Raw genomic sequence first — 27,543 nt, 5'->3', positions numbered from 1 at the left:
GTCAATAGGAAGAGGTTTGGACCATTGGGATTCTATACAATGGAGTCAATAGGAAGAGGTTTGGACCATTGGGATTCTATACAATGGGAGTCAATAGGAAGAGGTTTGGACCATTGGGATTCTATACAATGGAGTCAATAGGAAGAGGTTTGGACCATTGGGATTCTATACAATGGAGTCAATAGGAAGGGGTTTGGACCATTGGGATTCTATACAATGGGAGTCAATAGGAAGGGGTTTGGACCATTGGGATTCTATACAATGGGAGTCAATAGGAAGAGGTTTGGACCATTGGGATTCTATACAATGGGAGTCAATAGGAAGAGGTTTGGACCATTGGGATTCTATACAATGGAGTCAATAGGAAGGGGTTTGGACCATTGGGATTCTATACAATGGAGTCAATAGGAAGGGGTTTGGACCATTGGAATTCTATACAATGGGAGTGATGCGCTATCGATAACTCAAAAGACTGAGATTAAGCGAGTAATTAACAGACTTTTATTAACAAGAGAATGAAGGTGTGCCTCGAGTGGTCGACCGGTCCAGAATACAGAGGGACTGTGGAGCAGTCACCTTTATACCTGGACTCGTGGGAGGAGTCAGCCAAGAGATGTACAGGCATGTACACAGTGGAATACAAACAGTGGTTTACCACATTCACCCCTTGTTTAAAAATGAGTCCGGCGGGGTGAAGTGTATTAAAAGTTAGTGTATTGGAGTCTCTCCGGAGGTCTTGTCTGCCGCTGTGATCGACGTGGTGACGGCAGGGGTAGTGAAGCTTCCGGCGTCGAGTCCCGCATAGGCTGGGGCACTGGTGTGTAGTCCTCGTAGGTGTCGAGCGGGTCGCAGGGCCCAGGCCCGCCGTCTGCTGGGGCTGGATATCGGGTCGTGGCGGGGGGGGGTGGTAGTGGGTTACTGCGGCCCCCGAGGGTGCGAGGTCTCGTATGGAGACTGTGTCCTCCCGCCCGTCCGGGTACGCAATGTAAGCATACTGGGGGTTGGCGTGGAGGAGGTCGACCCTTTCGACCAGGGGGTCCGTTTTATGGGTCCTCACGTGTCTTCTCAGTAGGACCGGCCCTGGGGACGTCAGCCATGGTGGTAGCGATGTCCCCGATGTGGACTTCCTTGGGAAGACAAACATTTTCTCATGTGGGGTGGCGTTAGTGGCAGTGCAGAGCAGTGACCGAATAGAGTGGAGCGCATCGGGGAGCACATCCTGCCAGCGGGAGGTTGGAAGGCCCCTAGACTTTAAGGCTAGCAGGGCGGCCTTCCAAACTGTTGCATTCCCTCTTTCCACCTGTCCGTTCCCCCGGGGGTTGTAACTGGTGGTCCTGCTTGTGGCAATACCCCTAGCGAGTAGGTACTGGCGGAGTTCGTCGCTCATAAACGATGAGCCCCGGTCGCTATGGATATAGCTGGGGAAACCGAACAGGGTGAAGAGGTCGTTCAGACATTTAATGACCGTGGCACTGGTCATGTCCGGGCAGGGGATGGCGAACGGGAAATGGGAGTACTCATCAATAATGTTGAGGAAGTACACATTGCTGTCGGAGGAGGGGAGAGGCCCTTTAAAATCAACGCTCAGGCGCTCGAAGGGGCGAGTGGCTTTTATCAGGTGAGCCCTGTCTGGTCTATAAAAGTGCGGTTTGCACTCAGCGCAGACTTGGCAGTTCCTGGTCATGGTCCTGACCTCCTCAATGGAGTAAGGCAGGTTGCGGGCCTTGATGAAGTGGAAGAACCTGGTGACCCCCGGGTGGCAGAGGTCATTGTGGAGGGCCCGCAGTCTATCGATCTGCACGCTGGCGCAGGTGCCACGCGATAGAGCATCCGGGGGTTCATTGAGCTTCCCGGGCCGGTACAAGATCTCATAATTGTAGGTGGAAAGTTCGATTCTCCACCTCAAGACCTTGTCGTTTTTGATTTTGCCCCTCTGCTTGTTGTTAAACATAAAAGCAACTGAACGCTGGTCAGTGAGCAGGGTAAATCGTTTTCCGGCCAGGTAGTGCCTCCAATGACGCACAGCCTCCACAATAGCCTGGGCCTCCTTCTCAACAGCGGAGTGTCTGGTCTCCGGGCCCTGGAGGGTTCGTGAAAAGAAGGCCACGGGTCTCCCCGCCTGATTAAGGGTAGCGACCAGGGCAAAGTCGGACGCGTCGCTTTCCACCTGGAAGGGGGTGGATTCGTCCACTGCGTGCATGGTGGCTTTGGCAATGTCTTCCTTGATACCGTGGAAGGCTAAGCGGGCCTCTGCCGTCACGGGAAAAGAGGTGGACTTGATCAGCGGACGGGCCTTGTCCGCATAGTAGGGGACCCACTGGGCGTAATAGGAGAAAAACCCTAGGCACCTCTTCAGGGCCTTGAGGCAGTGGGGCAGTGGGAGTTCCATAAGGGGACGCATCCGGTCGGGGTCGGGACCGATGACTCCGTGTTCCACAACACAGCCAAGGATGGCGAGGCGGGTTGTGCGGAATATGCACTTCTCCTTGTTATACGTTAGGTTGAGGAGTTTGGCGGTGCAGAGGAATTTTTCGAGGTTTGCGTCGTGGTCCTGCAAGTCATGGCCGCAGATGGTCACATTGTCCAGATATGGGAAGGTGGCCTGCAACGCAGTTTGATCGACCATCCGGTCCATCTCCCTTTGGAAGACGGAGACCCCATTGGTGACGCCAAAGGGAACCCTAAGGAAGTGATAGAGGCGGCCGTTTGCCTCAAAGGCAGTATACTGGCAGTCCTCAGGGCGGATAGGGAGCTGGTGGTATGCTGATTTCAGGTCAATGGTCGAGAAGACGCGGTACTGCGCGATCTGATTGACCATATCAGCTATACGGGGGAGTGGGTAAGCGTCCAGCAGGGTGTAGCGATTTATTGTCTGGCTGTAGTCGATGACCAGGCGCTGCTTCTCGCCGGTCTTAACGACCACAACCTGGGCTCGCCAGGGGCTGGTGCTGCCCTCAATAATCCCCTCCTTCAGGAGCCGCTCCACTTCGGTTTTAATGAAAACCCTGTCCCCGGCACTGTATCGCCTGCTCTTTGTGGCGATGGGCTTACAGTCGGGGGTGAGGTTAGCAAACAGTGGGGGGGGGGGGGTGACTCTGAGTGTGGAGAGGTTGCACCTGGTGCGCGGCGGGCAATTTGGAAGCTGCTGGCTGCGGACTGTGAGTGGGGGGAGGGGTCCACCGTACGCCATCGTAACACTTTTAAGGTGGCACTGAAAATCTAACCCCAGTAGAATGGCAGCGCAGAGGTGGGGCAGGACCAGAAGTTTAAAATTATCGTACACAGTCCCGTCTACTACGAGTGTCACCACGCAGTAGCCGCCAATGTCCGCCGACTGGGACTCGGAGGCCATAGAAATCCGCTGGTGCGCAGGCAGGACTGGGAGAGAGCAACGCCGCACCGTGTCGGGGTGGATGAAGCTCTCCGTGCTCCCAGAGTCAAAAAGGCAGATTGTTTCGTGACCATTTACCTTAATGTCCATTGTGGACCGGGCCAGCTGGTGCGGTCTCGCTTGGTCCAGCGTAACGGAGGCCAGCGTAGGGGTCGGTGTGTCGCTGCGGGTATCAGATGAGGCGGTGTTGGGGGCCTGCTGCGTCCCGGCTGTCGTCCAAGATGGCGGCGTCCATGATCCCCATGTGACTGGAGGCGTCCAAAATGGCTGCTGTTCCGGTGGTTCACACATGGCTGGGGAGGCCCAAGATGGCAGCCCGCACGGCCCACACGCGGCGCTGCTGGGGTTCGGGGTGGCTTTGGCCCTGCAGATGCTGGCGTAGTGTCCTTTCTTCCCGCAGCCCGAGCAGATCGCATTTTTCGCCGGGCAGCGCGCTCTGGGGTGTTTGGCCTGGCCACAGAAGTAGCATTTCTGGCCTTGGGGCACTGCTGTCTGGCCTTGGGACACTGCTGCGGTAGTTGGGCCGTTGCTGGGATGTGGCTGGGGTGGCACGGCGCTATGAGACGGTCCTACCGTATCCCAGGCTGTCGTTCCCCGCAGCGTCCACGGTGCAGAGGAGTAGGCGTCCATGCCCCGGTAGGCTGCGTCCAATGATAGTGCGAGTTCAGAGGCCTTGTTGAGATCGAGGTCACTCTGCTCCAACAGTCGCTGTCGGGTGTAATTGGACCTGTGGCCCGCTACAAAAGCGTCCCGGATAAGTTCCTCTGTGTACACGGCGGCCTTTACATCCTTACAACCACAGGCCTGGCCAAGCACAGACAGTGCCTGAAGGTATTCCTCGGTCGATTCCCCAGGTTGTTGTTTACGACTCCCCAGGAGGTGCCTAGCGTACACCTCGTTCACTGGGCGCGTGTACTGGTCCTTGAGGAGCTTGATAGCATCCGCGTACGAGGTCGCGTCCTGGATGACCGAGTACACTCAGTGGTTCACTTTGGAGGTCAGGACATCCAGTTTGTCCTCGTCCGATTTGACCGTTTCAGCGGAGGCGATCAGAAATTTTTCAAAACACCTAAGCCAGTGAGTAAACTTGGTGGATGAGTCCGCCTCCCGATGATCTAAGTCCAGGCATGCTGGTGTGAGGATCTTCTCCATTATAAAAATCTTGTTAATAAGATTGATGCGCTATCAATAACTCAAAAGACTGAGATTAAGCGAGTAATTAATAGGCTTTTATTAACAAGAGAATGAAGGTGTGCCTCGAGTGGTCGACCGGTCCAGAATACAGAGGGACTGTGGAGCAGTCACCTTTATACCTGGACTCGTGGGAGGAGTCAGCCGAGACAGGTACAGGCATATACACAGTGGAATACAAACAGTGGTTTACCACAGGGAGTCAATAGGAAGGGGTTTGGACCATTGGGATTCTATACAATGGAGTCAATAGGAAGGGGTTTGGACCATTGGGATTCTATAGATGGTAGAAAAAGAGCAACTTGATAGAATAAAAGAATACAAAGTGGGAACGAGTGAAGAAAGACGAGTCAGTTCATCCAGTTTCTCCTATTTAGATCTATGTACAGCACCCAGACAAACTAATAGAATCTCATTTGGCCAGTGGTAATGCTGTATCCCCTCTTTATGCCCTGTGGAATCAGAAATCTTTTGATTTCCTTTTTAAATGCTTCAACAAAGGCCATATTCACTGCTCTAGATGTCTGCCTATTCTATAGTTTTTACTTTGAGCAATATTAATCACCCCTCAATTTACAGTAAGCTCAAGACTTTCTTTTATATATTCATGGCATCTAGTTATCTTCAGCACAAAGACTGCCATATCCACATCTTCCCCACCCCTATCTTCATGAAACAGGCCTTTCCTCCCCTTCCTCTTTATTTTTCTGATGTCCAAGACATTTCTTAGCATTTCAATCCAAACAGCATGGAAGAATTCTCCTGAGTCACGAGATGAAAGTGACTTTTGATTTATCCATTACTGTCTATGGGGAGATGGTGAAGAGGAACCTTTCACAAGTCCAGTCGTCACCAGCTCATGACCCTATGTCCTTCAATTCGGTTAATGATGATTGAACTGATCTTTGACTGAGCGGCACACGTCTCATTACTTTGGAGGTGACACCCAATGTGCTCGGCAGACTCTTCCCCTTTGACATCAAACCTCTGACAAGTCTGGGACACCTTTTTGCTCTATTCTCTATTTGCAAGAGACAGACCAAGAATTTGAAGGTGATTCAAGGCTACTGGTGGGGAGAATTTGTTTGTCCAAAATGTCTCCTGATTCTGTGACTGATTAGCAAAAGAAAACGATTGTGGGTATAACATAATATTTTCCAGCTGTCTGCAAAAGACAACAGAATTATTTCCCACCAAAAGGATTAAACTTTTTTTGGTTCCCTTTTGTAAACCAGGAAAATTGTTGAACTGGGCTGGAATTCCCACTGATTATGGTTGAAGAAAGCAGGGGAATCCCAAGTGCCTTACCCAATTCCAGTCTCAATCTCTGTGAATGTCATACCAGCTTAGTGTGACTGATGTTGCTTATTGTTTTAATTAACACAAAACTGCAGCAAACTGTTTCACACAAGCTTCAGAACCCTTTGTTTTACAAAGAAATGGAGGTTGCATGACATCATTATAACTTGCTGTGGCACTCTCCATAAAGCTAATCCATTCGAGAAAGAAAGAAAAAGAAAGAATGAATTGCATTTATATCGCACCTTTTATGATGTCAGTATGTCCCAGAGCACTTTACAGCCAATAAAGCACTTTTGAAGTGTCGTCACTGTTCAGATGTAGGAAATGCGGCAGCCAATTTGCGCACTGCAAGGTCCCACCAACAGCAATTTGATAAAATGTTTTTTAGTGATGTTGTTTCAGGGATAAATGTTGGGTAAACTCCCCTGCTCTTCTTTGAAGTAGTGCTATGGGATCTTTTACATCCGCCTGAGAGGGCAGACATCTTACCCGAAAGACGGCACCTCTGACAGTGCAGCACTTCCTCAGTACTGCACTGGGGTTTCTGGAGTGGGACTCGAATCTTAAACTTTCTGACTCAAGAGGCGAGAGTGCTACCACTGAGCCACAGCCGACATCCAGGTGCTATATGTCCAAGCTAATCAAAAAAATTGGTGCAAAAGTGACAAAGTAACACAAGCAAGGCCATTCGCTCCATCGAGCCTGCTCCGCCAGGAGTCAATGTATGATTGTTCTATCATGGACATCCAACCCACACCACCATCACTTGTCAATCCCTGACTTTAAGGAACACTGGGATAATTTTCTCAGAAACAAACTCTTGCTTGCTGGAAGCATGGGTTGGAGAATCAGATGCAAAGGCCAGCATGCCCGATCCGTGGCACTCCTGATATATCAGTTGTTAAAATTAAAGACCACCAAACTGGAAGTTTCACAAATCAGGGATGCTGAACTCCACGTCTGATTATTCAATCTATACCCCTGTGATGTATCCCAATAGCATCCTTCCTTTATCTCCCCTTCAAAATCAGGCTGTTTTTATCTGTATACCCCTCAAACACTTCATAACACTTCAGTAAAAGCGCATTCAACTAGAAGTTCTCCGCCCCTCACATTTATCCAATGGGCAAAGCCATGAATCGACGAAAACTTTGCCTGTGGGATAAACTTAAAAACATGGGGAATCCCCAACCAAATGTGCATAGAAAGTCACAAGGACCATCATGATGACTTGAGATTATACAGCCTATAAGCCATGTGAAACTACACAAATAATTGCAGCACTGTCAGGATGAAGATGGACATGTTTAAAGGCTGCTTGAAAGAACATACGAGATTTCTCAAGTTAAAAGATCCAAACACATAAACATCACATTTTTAACAAAATCACTGGGAGATTATAATGGACTGGTATTCTCAAAGCTATGCGAACATTGTATTGGACTGGCATGCTGAGAAACAGATTCCTTCCCTTTACTTTTCAGAGCTCCGTATCAGAGTTGAGCAGAGTGTCTTGCTGTGGAACCAAATAAAAAATCAGAGGGAGAGACATCGCCAGTTGTTGCTGCACACCTGCTAGAGGTTGGCTTCAGTGGCACTTAAAGAAACCTGGGAGAGGCTCACCTTCCTGTCCTATCAGCTAGGACCGGTATATGCACTAGACAAACTAAACTGGGGGAGGGGTAAATGAGGAGTAGATTTTTAAAAATAATTTAAATTCCATGGACTGCAGATCATATGAATTTTTAGGAACAAGAAAAGGTCATTTGGCACAACAGCCCATCCTTTACTTCCCACCGACCCACCTTTTCACCATATCTTTTAATACCTTCTCCCCTGAGGAACGCATCTATCTGCCTCCTGAACCCTTGGTTTGCTTCATTAACTCACCTATACATGCGGACTTTTGATATGAGTGAGGTAGAAAGGATACATGATGACAGATACAGATACTAAATAATACTTTCATATCAGGCCTTCTCACAACAAGGTGCTGCACATAATGAATTATTTCTGAAGTCCAATGACTGTAGGCAAACATGGCAGCCATTTTGTGGCAACAGTGAAGGGAGTGAAGGGTTATGGGGAGCGGGCAGGGAAGTGGCTTTGAGCCCAAGATCAGCCATGATCTTACTGAATGGCAGAGCAGGCTCGAGGGGCCAAGTGGCCTATTCCTGCTCCTATTTCTTATGTTCTTATAAACAGCCATGAGAGGAACACTAGATCAACATACCTAAGGGCTCTGGTTCATAGAAGCAAATCAGTGCCAGTCTCTTTCACACAGATAGCAATAGCACATGGTGTCGGGATACAAAAGGATGCCCTCATTTGCTACAAGAGGAGTGCAACATGGAGCGATGTAAAGGCCAGCTCTCCAGTACCCCCTGCTCAGAATTCATGGATTGCCTTTTCCTTTTAAATATCTGCTGGAACAGTTTGTAGCTGAATGGGGCTCATTTGCCTTCAAGTTTCCTTACAATATTTACCCGTAAGCACAAAGTAAAATTGACATGCAGTCTCTGATCCCCTCAATTATCACCAGCCATGATAGAACTATACACAGTCTGAAAGCTGCAGGCACTCCAAGTGGATACAATGGCTGTGAAGCTCCCTCCGCCCCCAAGTGTGGAGCATTCCAGCATTCTGGGCTGGATATAAAACCCAAGTCCCAGAGGTGAAAAGATTTTATCCTATGGCAAGGTTAGTCAAACTATTGCCGAAGTGTCTCTGATATCACCTTTATATTATTCCCAACAAAATAGAAATGGTTGTGTTTGCCTTGGCTACGGTGCTGTGCAATCCATCCCATTGATACGCTGGGCTCATTTCCACTGCTACCGCGGCAACAGATGGAGACCTGCAGCTGAAGCTGTTTGAAAATCATATTTGCAACTCTCAATTCTTCCCTAAAGACTGATCCGCATCTAACCCGCACACCGCATCAAGTCCTCAACACTGGAGACTGATAATAAGACCTTTAAACAGAATAATGCACAGCCCAATGATGAGAGCATCTCGAACAGCGCTCCAAATGGAAGAAAATGGAGTGAAATGGAGTACGTCAAAAGGTTGTGGAAACCTTGCCCAGTGCAAAGGTAGAAGTGTCAAGAGTTCAGATTTGTAGCCAACATCTGTGTGACCCCATCGTAGATGCTTTTTCAGGGGATGACTGCACTTACTTTCTGACCCTATTTCATAGGGCTGGATTTTGCCGGTGCTCAGAGGGCGGATTTGGAGGCGGGTAAAAGGGTAAAATCGTTTTGATTGACGGCGGGTTGTGATCCCACCGTCAACCTGCCTCCAAACAATTTTCCCAAGTGTCGGGTCCCCAATTTGCACATGGACCCGACATCTAGTGGCGGGAAGAGGATTAAAGCCAATTACCTGCCTATTAACATTAACAGGTAGTTACTAGTAGTTGACAGGCTATTTTTGAATTTTGCCGCTTCTGCCTCGGGTTTCCCGACGTCCGGATACCATGCCAGGTAAGTGTGGCGTGTTGTGAGTCTGCTGTAATGTTTCTGGATTGATGACAGCTGCAGAAGTGGTGTGAAGCATCCAATGTTGCACTGGTGAGTCTCAGAGGTAAGAAAATGCTGGGAAATGCATTTTTAATACATTTACACATTTCTTTAGGTTACAAGTTTTGAAATCCATGTCCAGTGCCACCTCACTGGGAGAACCTCTCTCACCAGTGACAGATTGCTTCCGTCACCTCATCTGCAGCTGCCATATATTCCAGCCTATGGAGGGAGTGATTGGAGAGCCTGGGTGCAAGAGGTGACCTTTGTGCAGTGATTGTCAGTGTTTGCAGCACCTCAATGCTGTCAAACACTGAGAAATCAACTGTCAAAAAAAGATTGTGCGTGGTCCCTTTAAGAAAACCGGCAGATGACACGTCATCAAATGATGTCATCTGACCAGCTTCCTCTTAGTTGGCCGGCAAGCCCACAGGGCGGGCTTAACAAGGTCAATCAACATAAAATCACGTCTGTGGGTCGGATGCAGCTGGGGGCGGGACTGGAAGCCGGAAACCATCTGACCCGCTCCTAACCCGCCTCCATTGATAAAATTGCGGCCATAATCACTGTTATAAACATCTCTTGAATTTGGACTTAAATCAAGAGCACGATTCAACTCTGCAAAACCATCCAAAATATAAAGAAGATGCAACCATAATGGTTATACAATAAAACGCATCAAAAACATACACAAAAGGAGTGGTCCACAGGTTAAGGTCACGCATGCCACATCCCTCAGTGCAAACGGTGACCATTATTAATACAAGTTTTGCAAATTACTGCAGCCAACCACTTACCTTTCAACGACATCTTCTCCGCTCCAGCAGGTTGAGCTATCTTGAGGTAATAGGTCACCTTCGCAGATCTGCTCCGCCAGAGAAGCGTAAAAGGTCCTGAACCGTCGAATGTAGTTCATGAAGTCCCTGCCAAACCAAACACAAAGCAAATCTTACAATGCGCTCACGTCCAATACATAGTAAACAACCCACTGTACTGGAGAAAAAATTTTCAATTGCAAACTGAATATGGAGTCCATTCCACTTCCATATCTGTAAAGATACAGGGGATTTGTCCTACAAGGTAATCAAATTACACATAGTCAAAGATTTATCAGATGTGCAGATAAGGTGGGTGCATCTGTTCATGAGGCCATTCTGCACAGGCCTTGCCCGATTGTGTTCTTGATCTGGGTTGATTGACAGCCTGCGATTAAGGGTTCAAGCTTGGACTGGGATAAGCAATGAAGATATTTTCTTGTCTTTAGTTCAGTCCCATTCTCAATGGATCACCTGGGCTCCATGAAGTTAACATAGGAATTACACTGCTGTCATATAACAGTGCATCAGGAAGACCACAAAAGACGGTTTCATCCAAAAGTCTTGCAAATTATTGGAGCTGTGCAAGAAATACATTTAAAGGAGATATTTTACCTTCTTGTGGACTGATGCTACACTGTTTTCATCAGCCTTGGCTCAATGGTAGCTCTCCCGCCTCTAAGGCAGAAGGTTGTGGGTTCAAGTGCCACTGACTATTAGTTTGAGCCTGAACGTAGCAGTCTGATCATGTGAATTTTATTGCCTTTTAGAATAGACGGAACAATGTTGTAGGCATCCTATGTAATCACTTATGTATTGTACTGTGGCAGAACCATTGAATGACTCTGGCTAACTGTATATAATTCTCTTTAACGATGTTCTAACACCAGCCTAAACCTGTACCATTGTGTTAGGCATTACTGTGTTTTGTATATAGAGTTTGCATGTACGGGGCGTGGCCCCTTTAAGAGCGCGGGAAAATGTGGGCAAACGCGATGACGTCACGTCGCAAACCACGGGACTGCCCAGTCAGTCCTCGTGGCATCTCCTTTGAGTAAAGACCTGTTTGATTGTTCTCTTGTGTCGATCTCCGTTATTCGTAGGAATTCGTTAATTCCTACATTGGTGACCCCGTTTTTGTGAACGTTTTCACAAAAGAAGAGCACAGCATGGAAGCAAACGCCGTTTCGCTAAAGCTACCACAGTCCTGGGAGCAGCAAGCGCCCACGTGGGATATTCAGGTCGAAGCCCAGTTTGCCCTGCAGAACATCAATGCGGATCAGCCCAAGTATCTTTACGTGGTCTCCACACTCGACAGCTCTACCGCCTCTCGGATCGTCAGCCTCCTCGAAAACCTCCCAACGGAGCGCAAGTATGAAACCCTCAAAGCGCGGTTACTGCAGGTTTTCGGGCTCACAAAATCGGAGCGCGCCCGTCGATTACTCGCTATGCCCGGGCTCGGGGACTCCAAGCCTTCAGAGTTGATGAGCCAAATACTCACACTCCTGGGCTCAGAACGGTAATGTTTTCTATTCCGCGAGATTTTCCTCAGCCAACTGCCTGAACAGGTACAAGCTGCCCTGGCCAGATCTGAAACTGAAGACTGCGGAACACTCGCTGCGGAGGCTGGCAAAATTTTCGCTGTAACTCGGCAGTACTGCGCCGCCACGAGGCACCTATCCCCCGCAGACACCACCCCAGCTCGTCCACCTGCTGGGCTTTGTTTCTACCATGCGCAGTTCGGCGCGAAAGCGAAGCGTTGCCGCCCTCCCTGCAGTTTTCCCCCCAAAAACCAACGACTGACACTGCGACCACCGAGGAACGGGTCTAACGGGCACCCCGCGGCCGCGATGGCGATCGGCAACGCGGGAAAATTGCTCTTCATCACTGATACTCTCTCCGGTCGTTGTTTTCTGTGCGCCAACAGCCTCCTGGTCGACGTTAGGAACTGGCGGCTGATCAACGCAGCAACTTTTAATTCTCTTCCGTGTTACCGCAGTAACACTACGTCACGCACCGTCTCCTGTGCGTTCCCGACTCCTGATGAGTTCACTCGCCTGCTCAGCGAATTCCCCGACCTGACAAGACCCACGTTCTCCTCCACAGCCACGAAACATGGTGTGGAACACCACATCACCACCAACGGCCCCCCGGTCTACGCGCGGGCCCGGCGCCTAGAACCTGGCAAGCTGGCGGTCGCAAAGGTGGAGTTCGCAACCATGAAACGGTTAGGGATTATTCGCCGGTCGAATAGTCCCTGGTCTTCACCCCTCCATATCGTCCCGAAGCCTGGTGGCAGATGGCGGCCATGCGGCGACTATCGACGACTAAACCACACCACCACTCCTGATCGGTACCCGATCCCCCATATCCAGGATTTCTCTGCCCATTTGGCAGGGAACACCATGTTCTCAAAAGTCGACCTCGTCTGGGGCTACCACCAGGTCCCAGTTCATCCACAAGACGTCCAGAAGACCGCAGTCATCACCCCATTCGGCCTCTTCGAGTTTTTACGGATGCCGTTTGGGTTAAAGAACGCCGCCCAGGCTTTCCAACGCCTGATGGACTCCGTGCTGCGGGACCTCAAGTTCCTCTTCTTCTACCTGGACGATATTCTAATTGCCAGTCCTACTAAGGAAGAACATACCTGTCACCTACGCACCCTTTTTCGACGCCTCAGCCAACACAGCCTGATTATCAACCCGGCCAAGTGTCAGTTTGGCCTGCACCAAATTGACTTCCTGGGGCATTGCATCACCTCAGAGGGCGCGGTTCCTTTACCTTCGAAGGTAGAGGCGGTGACATCCTTTCCACGCCCGCGGAACATAAAGGCCCTGCAGGAATTCCTAGCCATGGTAAACTTTTACCACCGTTTCGTGCCTAAGGCGGCACTACTCATGCAGCCCCTGTATGAGGCCCTCAAGGGTAAGACTGGCAAGAACCCGGTAGACTGGATGGATGACATGGCCCGAGCGTTCGCTGACACCAAAAGCGCCTTAGCCAACGCGACTATGCTGGCGCACCCGCTGCCAGGAGCCACCATCGCCCTCACCACCAACGCCTCGGACTACGCAGTCAGTGCCGTGCAACAGCAGTGGGTGAACGGGACGTGGCAGCCGTTGGCATTCTTCAGCCGTCAACTACGGCAGAACGAGAGAGCATACAGCATGTTCGACCGGGAGCTGCTCGCCCTTTTTCTGGCCATCCGCCATTTTCAGTTCCTTCTGGAAGGACGTCCTTTCACCGCTTTTGTGGACCATAAGCCGCTGACCTTTGCAATGTCCAAGACTGCCGAACCGTGGTCAGCCCGACAGCAGCGTCAACTGACCTACATATCCGAATTCACCACGGATATACGGCACGTGGCCGGTAAGGACAACCTGGTGGCAGACTGCCTCTCCCGCGCGATCATCAATACGGTTCATTTGGGCATCGACTACGCCCTCATGGCAGCAGACCAAGCCTCAGACCCGGAAGTCCAAGCTTACCGAACGGCCATCACTGACCTCCAGTTGGCCGACGTCAAGTTCCATTCAGCAGGTACCACGCTGTTGTGTGACGTCTCCGTACAGGATCCTCGCCCTGTCGTGCCAGTTGTCTGGCGCCGCAAAGTGTTCGACGCCATACATGGGTTGTCACACCCTGGAATGAAGGCCTCTCAGAAACTGATGTCAGCGAAATTTGTATGGCATGGCATGCATAAAGATGTCCGCGACTGGGCCAACACCGGCGTGGTCTGCCAAAAGGCCAAGGTACAGTGCCACATCAAAGCTCCGTTGGCCGCCTTCACAGTTCTGGAGCGACGTTTTGACCACGTCAACATGGACCTGGTCGGACCACTCCCACCCTCCCATGGTTTTTCACACGTCCTGACCATGGTTGACCGCACCACCAGATGGCCAGAGGCAGTTCCCCTGTCGTCCACTACTTCGGCGGACGTGGCCAAGGCGTTCATTTCCTCCTGGATCGCCCGTTTCGGAGTACCCGCCGATATTTCGTCAGACAGGGGACCGCAGTTTTCCTCCAAACTCTGGAATGCAGTGGCCCAAGGACTCGGTGTCAAATTACACCGCACCACAGCCTACCACCCACAGGCGAATGGGCTCTGTGAACGCTTCCATCGGTCAATGAAAGCCGCCCTGAGGGCCAGCCTCCAGGACGCTGGATGGGCAGACAAGCTACCGTGGGTCCTGTTGGGCCTTCACACAGCCCCCAAAGAAGACCTTCACTCTTCATCAGCGGAGCTTGTGTATGGTCAGCCGCTGCGAGTCCCAGGGGACTTCCTACCAACATCGACGGAGCCATGGTCCGTGTCTGCCCAGCTTGTTAGTCACCAAGAGGCGGCCAGATGTTTCGCACCAGTGCCCACTTCGCACCACGGGCTGCAGAGGTCACACGTTCCCACGGAGCTTCACAAGGCGGAATACATTTTTATTCGCCATGACACACATAGGGATCCGCTCAAGGCCCCATATACCGGTCCCTTCCGCGTGTTGGAGGCAGGGGACAAAACCTTCACGATCGATGTCGGTGGTAAGCTGGACCACATTTCGGTCGACCCCTTAAAGCCAGCACATTTAGACCTCGACCGCCCCATCGAGACAGCACAACCGTCGAGACGGGGTCGGCCACCCATCGTCGTTACGGCAGACCAAGTTCGACCGCCCACCAGACCGCCAGCCGCCCAGCAGCCTCTGCCTCGAGAGTACAGGAGTCGTTCTGACAGGCTTGTCAGACCCCCTCACCGTTTGACTTTGTCCGTTAAAGCGAATTCTGGGGGGGGCGCATGTGGCAGAACTACTGAATGACTCTGGCTAACTGTATATAATTCTCTTTAACGATGTTCTAACACCAACCTAAACCTGTACCATTGTGTTAGGCATTACTGTGTTTTGTATATAGAGTTTGCATGTACGGGGCGTGGCCCCTTTAAGAGCGCGGGCAAACGCGATGACGTCACATCGCAAACCACGGGACTGCACAGTCGGTCCTCGTGGCATCTCCTTTGAGTAAAGACCTGTTTGATTGTTCTCTTGTGTCGATCTCCGTTATTCGTAGGAATTCATTAATTCCTACGGTACTGTAATTAAGGAATAATAAATACTCCCAAGACACACAGGTTTTGGTACGTAGGAGATGCACCTGCTTATGTAAACTACCTCCCAACCATGAGCACAAGTTAAAAATGGTGGGAGAACGTCCAGACCATAACAACTGGATATCTGGTTGAGTGGAACTGATGGCTATAGAGATATGTTTAAACTTTGTATTTTCTAGGCGCAGAATGGAAGTGTAATTGGTGAAAGGAAGCATGCCAGTGTAAATAGTGGAAGTGTGATGATGGGTCAATATTCTGGAGATTTGTTTAATTATCTTTGGGAATCAGAGAGTATTTATACAAAGCATGGCCCAGGAGATTAAATGGTAGAGTAAATTGTACATGGTATGTGGAGAGATGGGAGAAGCTGGGGTTATTCTCAAAGCAGTTAAGGTTAAGAGGAGATTTGATAAAGGTGTTCAAAATCATGAATAGTTTTGATAGTGTTTCCAGTTTCCAGTGGCAGAAGGGTCGATTACCAGAGGACACAGATTTAAGATGATTGGCAAAAGAACCAGAGGCGACATGAGGAAATTTTTGTTTTACATGGCGAGTTGTTGTGATCTGGAATGCACTGTCTGAAAGGGTGGTGGAAGCAGATTCAATAGTAACGTTCAAAAGGGAATTGGATAAATACTTGACGGGAAAACAATTACAGGGCTATGAGTAATGGGCAGTGGAGTTGGATTAATTGGATAGCTCTACCAAAGACACAATGGACCAAATGGCCTCCTTCTGTGCTGTATCAATCTATGATTCCAGGCTCAAATCCTGTGCAGACTGATTGGATGAGGATCTTCTATATCTGCTGGCTGTAAAGGTGCTGTACGCCACGTGTTTGGGCAGTCGCTAGATGAAGCCTAGCTGTTGCTAGTAGATGATAAAATATTTTTAATTTGACACTAGACTGACAATCTCATTAAAAAAAATGGATATGAAAGGGGGAGCTACTTTGAGGTGGGGCGTTGTTTGGACAGAGTAGAGGGAGATGGACACTCCAGCTGCTTGCGTTGTACTTGACTTGAGAGTGTTCAAAGCTGATGCTGAGTGACTGAAATGCTTCACCTTAATGAGCACGACATTCACCGCGCCCCCTCAAAGAAAAGCACAGACACATTTTGAGACACTGGGAAATTATTTTTACAAAACCTTTACCTCAGCCGAAGTGCAATTAGCAACTCGGTCACCCACGAAGCAGGTTAACTTGCATTCTCTTACCTAGTGTTCTTTTTCATTGTCCTAGGCCTATCAGTCTTTACTTCTTTCAGAGGCAGGGAGCTGGATAGAACCGGAGTCAGCAAGCATCAGTCAGACAAGCCAGCAGAGAGTTTCGGCACAAGGTTGAGGGAGGGAGTGAGTGAGGGAGGGAGGGATTGAGGGAGGGAGGGAGGGATTGAGGGAGGGAATGAGAGGTGGGAGGAAGGGAGGGAGGAAGGGAATGAGAGAGGGAGGGCGTGAGTGAGGAAAGAAGGGAATGAGAAAGGGAGTGAGTGAGGGAGGGAGGGAGTGAGAGAGGGAAGGGAGTGAGGGATTGAGTGAGGGAGTGAGGGTTTGAGTGAGGGACGGAGGGAGTGATTGAAGGAGAGATTGAGGAAAGGAGAGATTGAGGGAGGGAGGGAATGAGGGGAGGGAGGGAATGAGGGGGGGAGGGAGGGAATGAGGGGAGGGAGGGAATGAGGGGAGGGAGGGAATGAGGGGAGGGAGAGAAGGAGGGAGGGAATGAGGGGAGGGAGAGAAGGAGGGAGGGAATGAGGGTGGGAGGGAGGGAGGGAATGAGGGTGGGAGGGAGGGAGGGAGGGAAGGGAGTGAGGGAGGGAGAGAGGGAAGGGGTGAGGGAGGGAGAGAGGGAAGGGGGGAGGGAGTGAGGGGGAGGAAGGGAGGGAATGAGGGAGGGATGGAGGGAAGAGAGGGGAGAGAGGGAAGAGAGGGGAGAGAGGAAAGAGAGGGAAGAGAGGGAAGGAGTCAGTGAGTGAGGGAGTGAGAGAGGGGAGGGAGTGAGAGAGGGGAGGGAGTGAGAGGGGAGGGAGTGAGAGAGGGGAGGGAGTGAGAGAGGGGAGGGAGTGGGGGGTGGGAGAAAATGAAGGAGGGAGGGAGTGAGTGAGGGAGAGGAAGGGAGGGAAGGAGGGAGGGAGTGAGGGAGGGAATGAGGGAGGGAGGGAATGAGGGAGGGAGGGAATGAGGGAGGGAGTGAGAGAGGGAATGAGGAAAGGAGAGAGTGAGGAAGGAAGAGAGGGAAGAGAGTGAGGGGTGGGAGGAAATGAAGGAGGGAGAGAATGAGGGAGTGGGGGAGAGAATGAGGGAGTGGGGGAGAGAATGAGGGAGTGGGGGAGAGGATGAGAGAGTGGGGAGAGGATGAGAGAGTGGGGAGAGAGTGAGAGAGTGGGGAGAGAATGAAAGTGGGGGAGAGAATGAGGGAGTGGGGGAGAGAATGAGGGAGTGGGGGAGAGAATGAGGGAGTGGGGAGGGAATGAGGGAGTGGGGAGAGAATGAGGGAGTGGGGAGGGAATGAGGGAGTGGGGAGGGAATGAGGGAGTGGGGAGGGAATGAGGGAGTGGGGAGAGAATGAGGGAGTGGGGAGAGAATGAGGGAGTGGGGAGGGAATGAGGGAGTGGGGAGGGAATGAGGGAGTGGGGAGGGCGAGATGGAGGGAATGAGGGCGAGATGGAGGGAATGAGGGCGAGATGGAGGGAATGAGGGCGAGATGGAGGGAATGAGAAAGGGAGGGGAAGAAGGAGCACATTGCAAAAAGAGAAAAAAAAAGAGTGCAAGTGAAAACAATGAAACCATACAGAAAATTAAAACGTCATGCACATGCTTAGTGGGAACAACATCAGCAAGAAGCAAAAAGGAGCCATTCTCCCTCAGTCTGTGAAGACTAAAACACAGAGCAATCACTTACTGACTTATCCTTGTGCTTAGGCGTGTAATGTAGAAATTAGAACGACTAAAGACTTGCATTTATATCGCAGCTTTCACGACCTCAGGACATCCCAAAGCGCTTTATGGACAATGAAGTACTTTTTTTTTTAATGTAGTCTCTGTTGTAATGTAGGAAACGCAGCAGCCAATTTGTGCACAGCAAGATCCCACAAACATCAATGTGATAATGGCCAGATAATCAGTTTTGTAGTGATGTTGATAGAGGACAGGGCACCGGGGATAACTCCTCTGCTTTCCTTCTAAATAGTGCCACAGGATCTTTTACGTCCACCTGAGAGAGCAGACAGGACCTCGGTTTAACATCTCATCTGAAAGACGGCACCTCCGACAGTGCAGCGCTCCCTCAGCACTGCACTGGAGGGTCAGCTGAGATTTTTCTGCCCAAGTCTCTGGAGTGGGACTTTGAAGCCATAACCTTCTGACTCAGAGGCGAGAGTGCTACCAACAGACACACAGCTGACACTAGAGGAAAAAAACTCTTAACAGAAACATGAGACAGCTTCACACCCGGTTGGTTTTAGCCACACCGTACTTGCTGTGGAGGTGACCATCGGTGTGGTGTATGTAACCGTTCCACCTTTAAGAGAACTATTTTAAGAGATGCACTACTTTATCTTGGCTGCTGTATACTGTAATACCGGTGGTGACCACACCGGTATATAAGTGCTGTGTAATGATTTATTGGGCAGTTCAGCCTGACCTCCGACTAGTAAAGACCTGTTGAATTTACTCTTTTGGTCTGTGTGCAGTGATTCTTATTAACAATAACTAGAACACACAGACTTAACAGTGGCGACGATGACGATCTTACCCTGCGGCAGAGATATATCCAAGGCAGTTTAACGGGCGTCGAGAAGAGGCATCCGCCCTCATCATCCTGCTGAGAAAAGACTCGGGTCTGAAGAGCAAGGAAGAATCCTGACACGAAGCCTTCCATCAGCAACAGGCAGTGATCATCCCTTCTATCACGGGGGTGGGTAAGCCGATCAGCGACGAGCAGCAAGTTGGCCACGTTGGCTATGAAGTAGGGGAGGGAAAAACGGAGGATATAAGGGCGGAGAACTCGACCACGGCCGGGGAAAAGTGCCGGACAGAAGTTGGGGCCAGAGGCGCTGAGACTGGGGCAGCATAAGGCACGGGAGCCGCGGTGAATGCAAAAGCAGCCGGTGTAAAAGACCGGGCTGCAAGCGGGCTGGGAGACGCAACAGCGTCGAGAGAGAGCTCGACCGCGACCGGGGAAAAAGGCCGGGCAGCTACCGAGGCCGCGAGGCGCGGGATAAAATTTTAAAAAACCGCGGAGAACTCAGCCGCAGCCGGGGGAAGGGGGGCTGGGAGGCACGATTTGAGAACTGCTGGGGAGGGCGAACGCAGCAATACGGCAATCACCATTACAGCCAGCGGGGGAGAAAGGCAAACGCGGGAAGCCGCCATTTTTGTAGGCGGGGGAAAAAGACAAGCGCGGGAAACCGCCATTTTGAAAAAAAATAAAAGAAAAATTTCTTTTTTGTTTCTCAAGAAGATTGCGAGGATGCCTTAGTGTGGTAACATCAACGATTTCGATCCCGATGTTGAAGATTGGGCCACGTATGTAGAACGCATAGAGACTTATTGTAAGGCAAATAAAATATCAGATGAAGATAAAGCACTAACCTTACTAAACTCAATGGGTGCGAAGACATACGGGCTATTGAAGCATCTTCTATCACCAGCTAAACCAGCGGATCAGGCTTTTGCTAATATTGTTGCTGTCCTGAGAAATCATTTGAACCCCACACCGCTGATGTTAGCGGAACGATTTAAATTTTATGCGAGAACGCAACTGAAAGAGGAAAGCAACGCAGAGTATTTAATTGAACTGCGTAAGCTAGCGAAATACTGTCAGTTTGGGGAAAGACTGACAGAGGCACTGAGAGACAAATTCGTGTGTGGATTGTCGAAAGAAGGAACACGAAAGCGGCTGCTTGAAGAGAATGATCTTACACTTGATAAGGCTGTCACTATTGCAGCATCGCACGAAGCTGCAGCGAGAGGCATTGCGGAAATGCAGCGGAAGGCAGCGGTACTCAGCGTAGATCAAATGGCTTTGGGTACAGCGAAATGTTATCGTTGTGGAAAGACAACACACGATCAGAACCAATGCTGGTTTAAAAATCAGGAATGTAGAAAATGTGGCAAGCTTGGTCACATAGCTAAAGTATGCCGGTCAGGAAAGAAGACCAGCAACAAAAAGTCACCGCAGGAAAAGTGCAGAGAGGTACATAAGGTGGCTGAGAAGAGGTCGGATGAACAGAATTCGGATTCAGACTCCAACAGCAAGAAACTGGGTAGTCTGAGAATTCACAATGTGAGTAAGGAAGCTGACCTACAAACTATCTGGGTCACACTTCAGATAGCAGGAGTCCAAGTGAAGATGGAATTGGACACCGGATCGGCGTTGACGGTCATGAATAAGCAAGATTACAAAAGGTTATTCACACATATTCCCCTACGGGATAGGGAGATAGTATTGCAGACATACACGGGGCAAAGAGTATACCCCATCGGAAAGATAAAAGTCAAGGTGGTACACAAGGGCAAAGAACACCAAGGAATGGACATATATGTACTACCTGAGGGAGGTCCACCACTTCTGGGACGGGAGTGGATCAGGAAAATAAATATGGACTGGCACTCCCTAAAAGCAATAACGGTAGATTCCGGAAAAAAAGATGTCAAACCTGAACGATTGTCCAGAATATTGGATGAGGCTAAAGAGGTGTTCCAACAGGGACTGGGAACACTGAGAGGAATTACGGCAAAAATCAAGATTGCAGAACATGCAAACCCAAAATTTTTCAAAGCCAGACCGGTACCTTATGCGATACGACCTGCTGTGGAAGCTGAGCTGGAAGGGCTAGAACGTTCAGGAGAACTGTCTAAGGTGGACTGGAGTGAGTGGGCCACGCCCATTGTTCCCGTCATGAAGCGTTCATCGAGTAACAAGCCAGGGGAACCGGGGAAGGTCCACATCTGTGGAGACTTCAAGATCACGGTTAATCCGGTGCTTCACACGGTGCAATATCCGCTTCCGCGGATTGAGGATATCTTTGCTTCATTGTCTGGCGGGAAACACTTCACCAAGATAGACCTGGCGCAAGCGTACTTACAGATGGAAGTTGAGGAAGAGTCGCGCCAGTATCTCACAATCAACACGCACAGAGGCTTGTATCGATATAATAGACTGGTTTTTGGAGTGGCTTTGGCTCCAGCAATTTGGCAGAGGGCCATGGAGCAGGTATTACAGGGAATTCCAAGCACTCAATGTTACTTGGACGATATCCTGATTACAGGAGATGACGATGAGGAACACCTTGCAAATTTGAAACTGGTGCTCACCAGATTGAAGGAATATGGACTTCGAGTTAATCGCCAGAAATGTGAGTTCTTTCAGAAACGGATCTCGTACTGTGGTCATGTCATTGACCAGGAGGGGCTGCACAAGTCACCTGACAAGATCGAAGCTGTTGTGAAGGCTCCCGCTCCGGAAAATGTATCCCAGTTGAGGTCGTTCCTAGGGTTGATTAACTATTACCATAAGTTTCTGCCAAATCTATCCACGGTGCTGCACCCGCTGAACGCTCTTTTGCAGAAAGAAGTACCATGGAAGTGGAGCGAGGACTGTAAGAAGGCCTTTCGCAAAAGCAAGGCATTGATCACCTCAGAGGAAGTGTTGGCTCACTTCAACCCAACGCTACCTATTCGTTTAGCTTGTGATGCTTCTCCTTATGGTATTGGAGCAGTACTCTCACACAAGTTGCCAAATGGCTTGGAAAGGCCAGTCGCATTTGCATCCAGATCATTGACCTCCGCTGAGCGCAACTATGCTCAGATAGATAGGGAGGCTCTCAGCCTTGTGTGGGGAGTAAAGAAGTTTAATCATTACCTGCAGGGCCAGAAGTTTACACTGCTGACAGACCACCAGCCGTTGGTATCCATTTTTAACGCTAAGAAGGGTGTTTCGGTGATGACAGCACAGAGGCTCCAGAGATGGTCCCTTTTCCTAGGGGCACATCAATATCAGATCGAATTCAAAGGTACAAAGCAGCATGGTAATGCTGATGGGCTGTCGCGCCTGCCACTACCTACTGAGGAGGAGGCACCGACGGTTGACCCGGTGGAGTTATTTCACTCGACCATCATCGAATGTTTACCTGTCACCAATGCAAATATTGAAAGGGAGACTAGGAATGACCCGACACTGTCCCGGGTCTACGAATTGACAGTAAAGGGATGGCCAGCCCATGGTGATCCACTGTTACCGGCATTCTCAGCAAGACGAGAACAGCTGTCCGTCTGTCAGGGAACATTGATGTATGGAACAAGGGTGATTATCCCTCCTAAGTTAAGAGAGAGAGTTCTAAAAGAACTACATGAAGGTCATCTGGGGGGAGTCAAGATGAAAAGCCTTGCTAGGGCTTATGTGTGGTGGCCGGGTATCGACCAACAGATAGAGGATCTGACGAAAAGTTGCTCAGGGTGCCAAAAAGTCCAAAATGCACCTCCAATTGCACCGCTGCATCCATGGGAATGGCCTTCAACCCCATGGCAACGTGTACATATTGACTTTGCTGGTCCATTCATGGATTCCATGTTTTTAATTGCGGTGGACGCACATTCTAAATGGCCAGAAGTGATTAAAATGACTACCACTACCTCGGAGAAGACGATCGCGGTGCTAAGAACGATATTTGCAAGAAATGGATTGCCAGAGCAAATATGTTCAGACAACGGACCACAGTTCGTGTCAGAGGAATTCCAGAAATTCCTGAAGAAGAATGGGGTGAAACATTATACCTCTGCCCCATATCATCCAGCTACGAATGGGCTGGCCGAGAGGTTTGTACAGACGTTCAAAAAGGCAATAAAGGCCATGAGCGAAGATCAGATTCCACTGCAACACAAGGTGGACAATTTCCTACTGGCATATCGAAACGCCACCCATGCAACAACAAACAAGTCCTGCCATGATGTTCTATAACAGGAGGTTGTGGTCCAGGTTGGACTTGTTAAAACCAAATGTGCGGAGGGAAGTCGAAAACAAACAGTTCCAGCATATCAATAACAAGCCCACTCGGAGTTTTGAAATAGGACAACCAGTGTTAGCCAGGGACTATAAAAACGAGAAATGGCAATCTGGAACAATTCGGGCCAGACAAGGACCCCTGATGTACACGGTAGATGTTGGTGAAAATGTAATGCAACGTCATGCTGACCAACTGGTGGGATCGAGAACAAGGGTCGAGCCCATGGTTACGACAGGGACAACCGTGGAGGAAGTTAGTGAACCTGAAGCATCTACCTCAGAAGTGAATATACCTGATGATGATGTCCTATCCATAGGGGATCAACTAGATGAGTCACCCCAGCAACGAGAACCAGAGACCCCTGAAAGGCGTTATCCGTCTCGGATCAGGGGGCCTCCTCAGAGACTGAATCTGTGAACTGTTTTTACATGAAGTTGTGTATATATGTTATTATGTTATGTTTAATGGGGAATATATACTGTTAAGCTAAAAAGGGAGGATTGTGGTGTATGTAACCGTTCCACCTTTAAGAGAACTATTTTAAGAGATGCACTACTTTATCTTGGCTGCTGTATACTGTAATACCGGTGGTGACCACACCGGTATATAAGTGCTGTGTAATGATTTATTGGGCAGTTCAGCCTGACCTCCGACTAGTAAAGACCTGTTGAATTTACTCTTGTGGTCTGTGTGCAGTGATTCTTATTAACAATAACTAGAACACACAGACTTAACAATCGGGACAATTTGTTCTTTGTAAAGTGGACAGGAAGGAGTGGATTTTCCCCTGGAGGAAAAGGAAGAAAAACTGGGCAGCAAGGCCTACTGCCGCCTCTCATCCCTGATCTGAATCCCCCACCTCCTCACACCGCCCACCCCCCGCCCCCTACTCCCCACATCCCCCACCGCCCGCCCCCTACTCCCCACACCGCCCAAACTCCACCCCCTACTCCCCACACCCCGCCCCCTCCTCCCAGCGCCCGCCCCCTCCTCCCAGCACCCACCCCCCGCCCCCTACTCCCCACACCGCCCATCCCCCGCCCCCCCCACACCGCCCATCACCCGCCCCCTCCTCCCCACACCGCCCACCCCCCGCCCCGTCCTCCCCACACCACCCACCCCCCGCCTCCAGCTCCCCACACCGCCCATCCCCCGCCCCCTACTCCCCACACTGCCCAACCCCCACCCCTACTCCCCACACCACCCACCCCCGCCCCCTACTCCCCACACCGCCCATCCTCCGCCCCCTCCTCCCCACACCGCCCATCCCCCGCCCCCTCCTCCCCACACCGCCCACTCCCCGCCCCCTGCTCCGCAAACCGCCCATCCCCCACCCCCTCCTCCCCACACCGCCCATCCCCCGCCCCCTCCTCCCCACACCGCCCGTCCCCCGCCCCCTACTCCCCACACCGCCATCCCCCGCCCCCTACTCCCCACGCCGCCCAACCCCCGCCCTTACTCCCCACACCGCCCAACCTCCGCCCCTACTCCCCACACCGCCCATCCCCCGCCCCCTCCTCCCCACACCGCCCATCTCCCGCCCCCCTACTCCCCACACCGCCATCCCCTGCCCCCTACTCCCCACGCCGCCCAACCCCCGCCCTTACTCCCCACACCGCCCAACCTCCGCCCCTCCTCCCCACACCGCCCATCCCCCGCCCCCTCCTCCCCACACCGCCCATCCCCCGTCCCCTGCTCCCTACACTGCCCATCCCCCGCCGCAGCCGTGATTGCCACTGGTCATTCTTTCTCCAACCGCTGCTGCAAATACCAGTGGGGTGGGGGAAGGAGGGGGAAGCGTGCCTGGGTTTCCTGCCCATTTCCTTCCAGTCACCCCCTGTTCCTGTCGCCCTCTGGGACGACGAGATGAGCCAAGTTGGTAGGCCCGGTGTGGCAGTGGAAATAGCCCCAAATGGAGGGAGGGGGCCTCACCTTACCTGCTGAAGGCCTTTTCTATGGTCAAGGCCTTCAGTGGATGATGTCCAGGAGTCTATGTCCCCTTTATGTCTTCTTCAGCATTTCTCGTGCTGCAGCAGCAATATATTCCTGGGGGCTGCTTGCTGGATCCCCTGAGCCAGGAACCTAGAACAAGGTCATGGTGGTAGGGAGAAGTCGCAGCCCAACCTTGTAGAGGGAAATGTACAGGAGAATCTGCTGGAGGTCAATTGTTGCTTGTCCTGTTGTGTGTCTAATTAAAATAGACTTGCTATGTTATAGTGATTCTGAAGTGAGTGAGAAATTTAACACAACATAAATTATAGGGGCAGACACTCGTTTTGGATACATTTCCCAGCATGCTTTGCAGGTAGACAACAACAATGAGCTGCCCTGCTCCACACATCTGCGGCATCAAAGGAGACACCAGAATAGCTTCAAGAAGCAGCATTGTTGAGGAGCAATAGACAAGGAGGCACAGTATGTGTGTGTGTGTGTTGTGTGTATGAGTGAGAAAAAGAAAGATAAAGAGAGAGAAAGACTCCTGCTTGATCTAACTGTGATTATATCACTATTGAAATCGTAGACTTACTTCTCAAAAAATGGTGGTTTCCAGCATGGAGGAAAGGGGATGGTCAATGGAAGCAAGACTCCCCTTTGATGTAAAACATTGGTGGGACTTGAATTTAATGCTTACCGTAACTGAGGACCACAGTTAGCTTTGGTAAATATGCTTTTTTGAGTTTTTTTCCCCACTGAACAGCCCTTGCATGACCAGTGACATCACATGACCCACTACGGTCAAAATACAAAGAACATTCACTGTCTTTGGACAAAACAAAATGTCTACAAGCTTTTCTGCATGTCTATTGGGCCAGAAATTCGGGTCCCCACGGGTGAGTACGCGCTGTGTACTCACACGTAGGGCCAACGAAAGTGCCGGTTTTGTGCATGCACTGCGTATGCGCTGGAAACCGGAACTTCTATTCCCTTGAAAGAAGGGATTCACAGGTCAAACGCATGCGCCAGAGAGGCAGCGCGTACACCTGGAACTTCCGATTTTTTTTTTTACAGGTTTCTCCGTGCGGGTAAGTCCCTAGCAGCTGCGCATGAAAAAAGCAGTCGCAAGGCATGCTTTTAACAAGGTAAGAGGTTAATTAAGTAAAATTAAACATTTTTTCCACAGGTTTATCATTTTTAAATACTTTAAAGAAACATAAGTTTATTTTTAGCCCCATTAAAAACTTTAATTAATTTTTTCAAAAATGTAAATTTTTGTTTAAAATAGTTAATTTATGTAATTTATAGTTATTTTAAAAATGTGATTTAAAAAAAATTTATTTGAAGTTTTACTTAGGTTTTGGGGCCGATCTCTATTCATAGATTTGACAGGTCTTCCTGTCAAATCTATGAATGGAGATTCCCTGCTCCAATTGGCCCATGTGATCCCAGGGGACGCTGCGAACTAACTTCGCCGCTGGGATACGCAAGCACTGCACACCGGCAGCTGGAGGAGGCCCAGGATCGGAATCACAGCACAACAGCAGGGGCGCTATGTAAGTGCAGGTCGGGGACTTGCGCCCGCGAGTAGCCTCCAACCCAAATTTCTGGCCTATTACCTTTAACAAGGCGATGTAATACAACGGATACTTAGGGCTTGATTTTAATTCCTGAGGTGGGTTGGAGTCGGGTTGCATGGTGGACGGGTACGGGAGCCGCTTCCGGCGGGAACAGCTGCAGAGTTGCGATTTTTATTAAACTAGCTTATTGCTTTCAATGGGGCGCGCTGGCCGGTCCAATGAGTGCGATCGGGTCGGCTGGCCGCCTCTGATGATGTCATAATAGCAGCTGCTTTTCAAGCTGCCATCCAGCCTGAGCCTTTCCATTGTGGTTTCCTGCACTTCTTTTCAAAGCTATGGGGGAGGTGGGACCAGTTCAAACCGGACGGTTTGTACCTGGGCAGGGCCGGGACCGATGTCCTAGGGGGAGTGTTTGCTAGTGCTCTGGGGGAGGGTTTAAACTAAAATGGCAGGGGGTTGGGAACCTGAACAGGGGGACAGAGGAAAGGGAAACAAGGATAAAAGCAAAAGATAGGAAGGAGAAAAACAAAAGTGGCAGTCAGAGAAATCAACGGTTTAAATCAAACATGGCCACAGTAAATAATAATTCTAATAGGTCTAAGAGCGTTAAAAAAACAAGCCTGAAGACTTTGGGGGAGAAATTCAGTAGGTTGCGCCACCCATTAGCGCCTTAAGAGGGCGCTAAGTAGGTTGCAAGCCAACTGGCG

General features: G+C 50.3%; 1 protein-coding gene across 2 annotated transcripts in view; it reads right to left on the bottom strand.

The window, feature by feature from the left end:
- The window catches only part of LOC147116053 (glypican-5-like), a 1,060,675-nt gene that overhangs the window by 602,578 nt on the left and 430,554 nt on the right, over positions 1-27,543 (bottom strand). The window contains exons 5-6 of one of the 2 annotated variants that reach the window (XM_085990764.1): positions 16,537-16,596; positions 10,203-10,328 (exon numbers count right to left, since the gene is read on the bottom strand). In XM_085990764.1, coding sequence (XP_085846890.1) covers positions 10,203-10,328; positions 16,537-16,596 — 186 coding nt within the window. The remainder of the gene's footprint in view (positions 1-10,202; positions 10,329-16,536; positions 16,597-27,543) is intronic. The other variant, XM_085990765.1, reaches the window with a different exon arrangement.

Source organism: Somniosus microcephalus, chromosome 6 (genome assembly GCF_052327205.1).
Source record: "Somniosus microcephalus isolate GS21.2 chromosome 6, FLI_Smic_1.0, whole genome shotgun sequence".
Lineage (NCBI taxonomy): Eukaryota > Metazoa > Chordata > Chondrichthyes > Squaliformes > Somniosidae > Somniosus > Somniosus microcephalus.
Note: the sequence above shows the minus strand (reverse complement) of the source record. Positions and strands in the feature narration are given on the sequence as shown.